The sequence below is a fragment of the Grammomys surdaster genome, unplaced genomic scaffold (assembly GCF_004785775.1).
Source record: "Grammomys surdaster isolate TR1022 unplaced genomic scaffold, NIH_TR_1.0 229, whole genome shotgun sequence".
NCBI lineage: Eukaryota > Metazoa > Chordata > Mammalia > Rodentia > Muridae > Grammomys > Grammomys surdaster.
Genome location: NW_021604674.1, coordinates 1,417,271 through 1,428,033, shown reverse-complemented (window position 1 = coordinate 1,428,033; position 10,763 = coordinate 1,417,271). Strand labels below are relative to the sequence as shown.

General features: G+C 43.9%; 1 protein-coding gene and 1 pseudogene across 1 annotated transcript; one reads left to right on the top strand and one right to left on the bottom strand.

The window, feature by feature from the left end:
• The first annotated feature begins 376 nt into the window (after window positions 1–376).
• Window positions 377–7,698, top strand: Ankrd1 (ankyrin repeat domain 1). Its single transcript, XM_028773518.1, has 9 exons — window positions 377–509; window positions 875–1,054; window positions 1,921–2,058; window positions 2,344–2,451; window positions 3,376–3,474; window positions 4,701–4,799; window positions 5,006–5,104; window positions 5,228–5,326; window positions 7,365–7,698. The coding sequence occupies exons 1-9, from the start codon at window positions 483–485 to the stop codon at window positions 7,473–7,475; spliced, it is 960 nt and encodes a 319-aa protein (XP_028629351.1). The 5' UTR covers window positions 377–482; the 3' UTR covers window positions 7,476–7,698.
• Window positions 7,699–10,329: 2,631 nt separating this feature from the next.
• On the bottom strand, window positions 10,330–10,763 carry LOC114626185 (annotated as a pseudogene).

Genomic DNA, 10,763 nt, shown 5'->3' with positions numbered 1-10,763 from the left:
CAACTGGAGTGCTGATAAGTCCAGTTATCAGAAAGATATTGCTGTGAGTGTGATGCACAGTGCTTGCATTTTCTTGATAGGTTAGTCATATGAAAGCTGACAAACAAGGAAAAAGAGCAGCGATGTGGTGCAATATTAACAGGCAGCTGTCCCTGGCTTCCCGATACGTAGGATGACTCGCATTGCTGAGCGGTGTGGTCACTGCCAAAGGAATGGCCCTCTCACATTTCTTCCTGATTCGCATACACTGCGGCCAGCTTGTCATCTCCCTCTTGGGCTTCCCAGACACTAAGTCTGGAATGAAAATTCACCTGCCTCTGAATTGGCCACCGGTGGGGGCAGGGGTGTGACTTGGCTTCCCAGGCTGGAAGATTATCTCACCCAGCGCTAGCTATATAACGGGCTGGTGTGGAGGGGCTCCACAGGGTCAGCTCCAGGGGTTCATCCACAAGAGAGAAAAGCATAGACTCACGGCTGTCAAAATGATGGTACTGAGGGTAGAGGAACTGGTACGTAAGACATCTTTTTTTTTTCTTTATCTGACAAAACCTCTTTCATTTTGGCTTTTATTTGGAAATTCAGATGATCTTTCTTTCTCAGGAATAATGGGCGGTTGGCATTAGTGACTTCCTAAGAGAAGGTGGTCGTGTGGGTTAAAAGTAAATTTTCGTGTGCCAACCTGATACACATCTTAAGTGGGAGGGGAAGACAGGCACCTGAAGTCATCCTGGGATACCTGGAACTATGCTCCTGACAGTGCAGTGTCTGGAGGAGCTGTCACTGGGGAGGAAGGACCTCCTGTGGCATCTTTTGTGGACAGTTACCCCAGGATGGGGAGCTTTGCTTCTGCCTTCAACATCTTCCTCACAAACAGGTAACAGGCAAAAAGGACAACAATGAGTCCACAGGGGCATTCCTTCCTGGGGAGTTCAGAAGTGGAGAATATGAAGCTGCTGTTGCTTTGGAGAAACAAGAGGACTTGAAGACACTTCCGGCCAACAGCGTGAACCTAGGGGAGGAACAACGGAAAAGCGAGAAACTGCGAGAGGCAGAGGTGAGGACCTCCCTCGAAATCTACTAGTGGGAGCGGGGTATGGAGGTCCCTGTGGAAGAAGGAAAGAGAGAAGGAGAGAAGGAAAATAAATAAAAGCTGTTCTAAAGATGTCTCCTCACCAGATTTGAGGCACGTGATGTGAAGAAGCAGGGTACTTGGAAATGACTTGGGGAATCATTCTTGGAGTCCTCCTATCTGGAGGATTGAATCAATGACTCAATGTGCTATGACCACGTTTCGATCAAAGGACAGAAAGATAATGATAACCAGAAAAGTTCCAGTGTCACATACTGCCTACTTAATTTGAGCCAAGGAGATTTGTTCTTTTCAATAACACAAGTTGTGGTCCACAGATCATAGAATAAGCTTGCTATGTTTATTGAAATTTATTTATTGAATTTTTATAGGTTACTAACACAAATTAGAAGTGTACCAGTTAGCGGTAATCTGTGTTTCAGAGACTCTTGAGAGAGAATGGCATCAGTAGTTGAGAACTTTATCTGTATTTTCTATTCTTGGGTAAAGCATATGTTAGTTTTTGAGAATGAGAAAACAAGTTCTATAGAAATATGGGGTTTATGGTACTAATAACAAAATGATTACTGAGAGACTATGTCGTGCCTCTAACCAACTAGTCAAGGGCTAATTCTACAAGCAAAGAAAGTAAATATGATTCAGATTAAAATTAAACTCCAAATACTTTAATGAAGATAGACACTTACTTGAAAGTATTTTAAATTTCCTTTTTGCTCAAACCACTCACACACTTTGCTCAGAGTATGCAGATTTTGTTTAGGTACCACTGTAGTTAGAACCCATCATATATATATATATATATATCACTTGATTTCTTTTCCTTTCTTTAGCTCAAAAAGAAAAAACTAGAACAAAGATCAAAGCTTGAAAACTTAGAAGATCTTGAAATAATTGTTCAACTGAAGAAAAGAAAAAAATACAAGAAAACTAAAGCTCCAGTTGTGAAGGAGCCAGAACCTGAAATTATCGTAAGGGCTGATAGTTCCTGTGCATGTCCGTAGGCTGCAGGGGTGAGTCCTGTGGAGGGAAGATGACAGCAAAGCTCACGGCCACTTTCTATTTCTTTCCCCTTTCTATCCTTTCTCCTTATTTTTTCTCTTCTTCGTTCTTTTCCACTTTCCCCTCTACTCTTTACGGCCATCCTCTTCCTTCTCCTCCTGTCTGTCTCTTCCTCTCCCTTCTCCTCCTGTCTGTATCTTCCTCTGCCTTCTCCTCTGTCTGTCTCTTCTCCTTCCTCCCTTCCCTCACTTTAGACTGAACCTGTGGATGTGCCGAGGTTTCTGAAAGCTGCGCTGGAGAACAAACTGCCAGTTGTAGAGAAATTCCTGTCAGACAAGAACAGCCCCGACGTCTGTGATGAGGTAAGCCTCGTGCTTTCCTGGAGGCTGGCAAATACAGTCGCAATGTCTTCCACCTAAAGTTTCTCCAGCTGTTGCAACATCTGCCAGTAGCATAAAAAAAGGATGTATTGTTCCTCTCTGCCCCACAACCCCCAAATACTAGATTAGCATGATGGATTGCATGGGGCTTTTCCTGTTCTCATATAATTCTGTTTGATTTATATGAAGACAGTTCATCTTCAATTTCTTAGATCCTTGGTCTAGACTTCCATAAAGGCAAGGCCAAAAAATTACTTCTGCTGAAAAATATTATTAGTAGTGTCTTTGATCAGACCCAAATGCCCCAACATTTGAAGGGGAAGGTTGAACTCCCTGTCTAGTTCTGTCGTTTGGCTTCCAAGTTTGGAGCAGCTCCTAGGTGCTGTCTTCATCTCAGTCTATCTGTAAGCACAGTCTCATTCCATTGGCCTAATGGTTCATCAATACAAAGCAACTTGTCAGAAATCACGAATTTACATTGCTTCTCTGGGGAACTGAGATGGCAGCTCACCCAAAGCTGAGTTTCCTTTTTCAAAAAAAAAAAAAAAAAAGAATGTATTGGTTTTTAATATTCAATCTAGCAACAATTCTAGATGGAAGAGAAGCATCTGATCTACTTGGCATGTTTTAGCATTGAGATGGTTTTTGAGATTTGAAATCCACATCCATCCCTCCTCTGTCTTGGTCTTTAGCACTTAGGAAGGGTCTAGGACAGGAAGGAAGCTCAGGTTCTAGTTGCCAGATAATTATTCTAATCCTGTAATTCCAGTGAGCTCTGGCATTCGGATGCATGAAGAATGGCTGGCCTTTCTATCAGTTAGGTCATCATAGACCCAGCTTCATAGCTCTTAAAGGATTATACACATTTTTATACGAACCGCTATCTCTTGTTTTAATCTCCGACAGTATAAACGGACCGCTCTCCATAGAGCATGCTTAGAAGGACACTTGGCGATTGTGGAGAAGTTAATGGAGGCTGGAGCCCAGATTGAATTCCGAGATATGGTAAATATATTTCTTGCTTGGAAATGAGCCAGAATAAACAGACCTTCTCAAAAGCACAGGAAAACGTTCAATGAAAAAAAACTGTCCCAATTGGATTGAAAATTGATCTGAGAAAACCAGTCAGAAGCTCATTTCCCCGTGCCTAGGGGAGGTGGGTGATGAGATCAGGTCATATGGAAAGTATTTTCCATACATACTGAAAGGGAGGGGCATGTTTCAGTGAAGAGGAGGAAGTGAGAGCTGGTGAGCAGAATTCAGTAACCTCAGCAGAGAGTTCGGGTCATTATCAAATCAGTAGCTTTCTTGGCCTTTCAACACCCCAGTCCCGGCCCCTCAGCTGCCAGCAATACATGAAAATGTCCTGGCTGTGTACTTTATATGATGGACGCCAATTGCTACCAATGAGATTTGGAGCTAGGCTGCATATGAAATGAATCATGGCTAAAGAAAGTGGCTGCTATCAGACCGTAACAATTCAGCTGCTGTGATTTCAGTAAAGACCAGTATACAATATATTTTATATCCTGAAGATTGAACTGGAAAAATGCTTCATTTATTTACGTGCAGCTCAATTTGACATTATGGCAGAATGGAAAAGGAATATTCAAAAAAAAACCCAAAGATCTTAGCCTGAATTGAATCAAAGGACAAAATATTGGGGAAAAAAAACAATGAAGAAATGAATAATAAGAAAGTTTGGGTAAAAAGACACCCAAACCCCCAAGTTTGGAATCTGGAAGTTCAGAAATGTACCAAGTAAAACAGAGAGGTGACAATCTCTTCTAAGAGCAGTGTACAATGACCACAGTGATTGACAGCTGAGGTCCCTAGCCTGTGCTAATGTAAACAACAGTATAGACACAGCAAGAAATGGCAACAAAACAAAACAAAAACCTACCAACAACAAAAAACAAAACAAAACCAACCAACCAAACAGAAAAAACAGGCACCTAGGAGGAAGTGATAGATCCAGATGAAGGTATTTGGGGCTATGATCAGACCTACTAAAGCTTCCTAAGGACGTACACAAATACAGCCACTCAGACACCCTTAAGCTGAGATGTTTAGCGGGAATCTCAGACGTGACCCTCAAGACCAGGAACACCGGGACTGATTATCAGTTGCCTATATTTTCCCAGGCGTTAGAAACAGAAGACCCAACACCTACCCCCTGACAATATTCTTCATCACACTATCTTGTCTTGTGTTTTTCCTTTTCCAAATAGCTTGAATCCACAGCCATCCACTGGGCATGTCGTGGAGGAAACCCAGATGTTCTGAAACTGTTGCTGAACAAAGGAGCCAAAATCAGTGCCAGAGACAAGGTATTCCTCCACCCCCACCCCGTCCTTCTGAAGGCTTCTGTTTCCTTCAGTGTCCTGTCTGCCCACAGAGGTCCTCTGCTAGTCCTTATTCTGTGGACACCTCAGGCACACACCCACTTTGCACATGCCCATGCCTTGAGGTCTCAGACAGTGTCTGTTCTTACCCCGTCTGCCATTTTCTTTTTTTTTTTTTTTTTTTTTTTTAGCTGCTCAGCACAGCTCTGCATGTGGCGGTGAGGACCGGTCATTACGAGTGCGCTGAGCATCTCATCGCCTGCGAGGCGGATCTCAATGCCAAGGACAGAGTGAGTAGCTGACAAGGCTGTGTCCAGATCAGCTTATTCGAAATCACTCAGACAAGCTGGGGTATTCTGGCGGGACTCACTTCCCGGCTTCCCACTTATCACACCTGCTTATCCTTCTTCAAGGAAGGAGACACCCCGCTGCACGATGCTGTGAGGCTGAATCGCTATAAGATGATTCGACTCCTGATGACCTTCGGTGCGGACCTTAACGTCAAGAACTGTGTAAGTAGTGGATCAAGGTCACCAACTGTTCTGTTTCTTAGTTTCCAGAATTTCTCAAATATTTGAAAGTATTATGTCCATGGCAATAACTTTTGAGATAGCACCGATGGTTCAAACGTCTCTATTTCCATAAGGAGAGGGTCACAGGGTTAGACATGGGAGAAGCCTAGAGATTTACTAGTCTTGGAGCCTGTCTAATAGTTCTTTGAAAGGTTGATCTTGAATGAAGGATGGTCAAAGTTGCTCACCTTTAAAATACACATTGTCCAGCCCATAGGATAGTGCCACCAACCTTCAGGGCGAGGCTCCCTCCTCAGTGAACCCTCTCTGGAAACACTCAGTGCAGCAGTTAAGAGCACAGCTTGCTTCTCCAGAGAACCTGAGTTCAGTTCCTAGCAACCAGATGGTGTCTCTCAACCATCTGTAATGTGATCTGATGTACTACTCTTCTCGTCTGCAGGCATAGCACTCAGACATAAAATACATATGTAAAAAAACACACACACACACATTGGATAATTCCAACCTGCTTTGGTCATTCCTGGCTGAAGAGATCCCAGAGTAGGTAGAAATATATACACCAACTTTTTCCAAAATAGCTCCCAGTTACCCAGAACTGAAGTTAATCAATGTCAAATGGAATCTGGAGAATTCCAAATTGTCCTTTGCGCACAAGAATGTAAAATGTTGCCATTGCTTCCAGGAGTCACAGTGCTTTTTCTGATTTTTTTTTTTTAAATAACTACCATTCATTTTCTACTTTGACTTTTATGCATGTGTCTCAAAATAATTTCCTACATTATTTTGAGTCCCAATGTGTTAATTAAAACTCATCTTTATGCAGGAAATGTAAGCAACTTTCCCTCTTGGCTCCAATTCTCAGATAAATATCATCTACCGTAGCTGCAGAAGATAAGGGCCCCTCCCTTCCTTCTTTTCCTCCTTTCCTCCTTCCCTCCTTCCCTCCTTCCCTCCTTCCCTCCTTCCCTCCTTCCCTCCTTCCCTCCTTCCTTCCCTCCCTCCCTCCCTCCCTCCCTCCCTCCCTCCCTCTCTCCCTCCTTCCTTCCTTCCTTTTCTTTTCTCAAGAAACAGAAGACTATAAGCAGAAATAATTGGCATGCATATAGTCACTAGGACCAGGCAGGTCATATACATGATGCCAACAAGAGGCCACTACGGTCTGTGTAGGTGCTTTTGATCCCATACCTTGAGGCATTGTGGATCACAAGTCTTTCCTGATTCATATTCTCTCTCTCTCTCTCTCTCTCTCTCTCTCTCTCTCTCTCTCTCTCTCTCTCCTAACCTGAGCAAAATCTAGCCTGCACTGATTAGCATATCAAAGCTGCCAGTCTGCGACCTCTGGGATCAGGAGCGCTTCTGAGCTGAATACAGATAGAAGTACTTAGGACATCTCATATCTCAGGGGAGGAATTGAGAAGCGGTGTGGTTTTAATATGTGTAAATATCCTGAGACATGTGCACCAGGGGGATCAAATTTCTGACTGAAAATTATTTACTTGCTTCACTAACGTCAATTTCAAAGAGAGTAAACTTTATAAGAAGCCCCAGGGACAAGTCTGAAACCTACAGAGCAGTCAGCAGCTGGGCAGCAACTGATTGGTTACCCACGGCTTGGTGGCAGTACACGAACTCAGGAACTCAGGAAATGACTTCTAGACCCATGGTCTCAGGAGAGATAATACATCCTCAGAGGCCTTTCTGCAGGGTTCTAGAAATGCCTACAGACATTTTTGAACCTCACAATGACTTGAGGTGTTTCGCTAGTATGTAGGGACCAGGTTTTTTTTTTGTTTTTTTTTGTTTTTTTCCCCAATACGGATAGTTCCATGGATGGTAGATGGAAAAGCCAATAAAAGTAACATGAAAAACAGGGACAGGATAGTCTGAATAAACGGTATGTAGATCACTCATAGTAAAACCCAGATATTCTGAAACTACGCCTCATCAGCGTAGATGCAGAGTGTAAACTGATAGGCACCTCGCACCTGGAAGTCTAATTTCCCTGTCTTCTGTGCAGGCTGGGAAGACCCCCATGGATCTGGTGTTGCACTGGCAGAATGGAACCAAAGCAATATTCGACAGCCTCAAGGAGAATGCCTACAAAAACTCTCGCATCGCTACGTTCTGAGAAAAGAGACTCACCCCGAGCTGTTCACAGGTGTTTTCAAAGCATTTCCCAGCAGAAGAGCAACCAGCGATAAAATCCAGCTTTTGTTTGCCAGCCGAATAGGGAGATACGCTTAAAGAAGCTTCAAGAAAGCACCGGTTATAGGTGTTAAACGGTCCTCTAGTGATGCTCACCATCTTTATTTATTCCTATGTATTTATTTATTTATTTCATAGCACTGGCATTCAGGCTCCCGTGAGCGTCATTTTGGGGGAGCAAGACTTAATCTGTACGTAACATTCAGAGTCTTCCCATAGCTCTTCAGCCGTGCGGGTGAATGGTGTCTAATTGCACCCCTTTGTGTTCTCACTTGCATAAAGCTATTCAAAGTATCTTTCAAAGGCAGGGGTTGATATCCGCAGCCCTTCTCTGAGTTCTCACTGCTGATATCTGAAGGAAGCAACAGGAGGCATGCAGTAATGCAGAAGGGAAGGGAAGCAGTTCTGCAGGACCGGCGCTGAGGCTCTCCGCCGGCCCACAGGTTTGCTTTGGTTTGGTTGTTTACCGGATCACACGACGTCCCAAGGTGAAGGCAACGTCATGAGTTCGAATGTAGGGAGATGGAGGGAGTAGGCAACGGGCCACGGTAAACTGGGTTCGATGAAAGAAAAAGTCAAAAGGAGACTGTAAATGTGTAAATGTATACTCTGTTGTATGTTTATTTTATATTCATAATAAATGCAGACTAATTCTCGGCTGTGATCTAAATTTTTTTTTTGTCAGTTCAGTGGTAGGGATTTCTCATGTAAAAGGGGGCCTTCTAGGAAGGGGCTCATTTGTCAGTGTTTTCCAGTTTTTCAGATTAGAAATCTTGAGGGATGGAGAGATGGCTCAGTGGTTAAGAACACTGAGGGTCTGAGCTCAGTTCCCAGGAGCACATGAGGACTGGCAGCAATCCATAAGGAGGGTCATAGATCTGATGCTGTCTTGTGACTACATAGGTACCAGGCATGCACGTGGTGCACACACATACATGCAGCAAAACACTCATATACATTAGAGAAAAATAAATCTAAAAAATTAATAAGAAATGGAGGAGAAAGAGGAGGAGGAGGAAGGTGGGGAAGAAATGTCTTGTAGAAACCATAGTCTGGGTACTTGTGGGGTTATCACCCAGGGATCTTGATAAACTGGTCTCAGGTGGAGGCCAGTGAATCTGCATTTCTGACCAGCTCCTGCTACTGAATTACTATACCAAAAAAAAAAAAAAAAAAGTGTTGTTTTGCTCTGGTTATGTGAAAAAAGAGACCCCTGGTGGAATGAATGATTACTGCAGGTTAAACAAGAAATTCTTAAGTTCTCATCTGGCTGGGCTTCTTGATTCACTAATTAGGGGCCTATCAGTCACTGTATTGTGACAGGTGCTGACAGGATCAAAGCCCTCCTCCCCCTCCCAGAGAGAACATTCTGGGTCAATGGCTTTCGACCTCCAGCAGGAAAAGTGTTTTTTTTTTTTTTTTTTTTTTTGCCAAATGTTGAGCAGAGGTGCTAAAGACCTCTGGTGAGAAAAAGATTGCTGAGCCTCCGGAGCAGACAAGTATAAAGAAACACGTAGAAATAGGCATGTAAGATCAGTCTATCTTAGGCCCAGTGAAGGGAACCGTGGAATGCTCTCTCTGAGCATCTAAGATGTGGAGACATATATATGATGGAGATGGGGCAGTTATGATTTGTTTTGAAGGTGGTAAGATTGAAGGACATTCTGAAAAAACGAACAAGGGTTATTCCAGCCTAGAGTTTTGCAGGCAGCAGGAGATCGCGGGCAAGCTCAAGGGTATGGGGAGTGTTTGGAACTCGGTACGTACAGTCTGAGAAGACTCAGGTCGAACTCCAGCGCTGTGCTCCCCTGAAACTCACACCAAGTAGGCCTGTGTTCACGAACATCTTCTATACGTGCCTCTGCCACTCTGTGGGAGAGTACGGGCACGGTCTGTTACCAAGACATTGTCCAACTACGCAGCCGCGGACACTCATGGGTTGGGTGGCTGACCAGAAATGTTTTGGGCCCCTTTCTTTCTGTCCCTCTCTCACATCAAGAACTGAGTGAGAGATCCATTCTCTCAGTTCTCTTCATCTGCCATCCCATAGCATCCCTCCCTGGCCACTTAGAGATCTAAGGCAGTGATTTTCAACCTTCCTAATGCCTCGGCCCTTCTGTACAGTTCCTCATGCTGTGGTGACTCCCAACCATAAAATTATTTCATTGCTACTTCCTAACTGTAATTTTGCTGTTATAAATTATAATGTAAATCTCCGTGTTTTCGATCCCCGTGAAAGAGTTATTCCATCCCAAGGGGTTATGACCCACAGGCTGAGAACTGCTCACTTAAGCTATGGGAATCTAGTAAATGTTTCCAACACAGACAGTATTTCTCTGGCTCATGTCGAATCTGCTTGGTATAATGTGGACATGATAGTATCTGACCGAAGTGTCTTATTTGAGCCTCCCTCCTCCCCAGGAGCTGGAGAAAAGACTTAAAAATAAGCATTGCACTGTCACATTTAAACATATGTACTAACAAAGAAGTAAAGGGCACGAGAGACAGTGTAGAAGGAAAACAGGCAGATGGAGGCTGGCTCTGGCACTATCTTTGTGTGTGGGAAAGAGATATGTCTAAGGGGAAAATTCCATTTGTATCACACAGATAGGTCTGAGAAGCCCCTGAACCAATTCTTTGCTTATGATCTTTTATCTTGTGTTCTCTTTCTCACGGAAGGATATATTTCATAATGGAGAGTTCTGGAAATCATTCTCTCTCTTTTTTTGTTGTTGTTGATTATTTTTGACCAAAAAATGAGTCTTTATTGGCCTCGGCTACTTGAGGGGGATGAATCAGGAGGAGTAGGTGGCACCAATACCAGGCCAGCCACGCTTCATAGGCTTGTAGGTGATGGAGAACTTACCCAGGCAGTGAATGATCATCTCTGGTTTGATCTCCACCTGGTTGAAGGTCTTGCCGTTGTACACGCCCACCATGTTGCAGACCATCTCAGGCAGAATGATCATGTCCCTCAGGTGGGTCTTCACCATCTCGGGCTTCTCCATGGGCGGTGCTTCCTTCTTGGCCTTTCTCAAGCACTTGAGCACTGAGTACTGCTTCTGCCACAGGCCATGGTTCAGGCGCCCCTCTGGTGGGTGCTGTATCAGTGCATCAGCGGCTCACAGGACATGTCCAGCAGTTAGTCGAGGTTCACACCACAGTAGGTGAACTTGCAGAAGGTCTGCTTCTTCTGCTCCACTTCAGCCAT

What these genes read in the sequence shown, in the direction of transcription:
- Ankrd1 (XM_028773518.1), top strand. Translation starts at nt 483, where the DNA reads ATGATGGTACTGAGGGTAGAGGAACTG. An exon ending in AGCCAGAACCTGAAATTATC is followed by an intron (nt 2,059 to 2,343) that starts GTAAGGGCTGAT and finishes CCCTCACTTTAG; the next exon opens with ACTGAACCTGTGGATGTGCC. An exon ending in ATCTCAATGCCAAGGACAGA is followed by an intron (nt 5,105 to 5,227) that starts GTGAGTAGCTGA and finishes TCCTTCTTCAAG; the next exon opens with GAAGGAGACACCCCGCTGCA.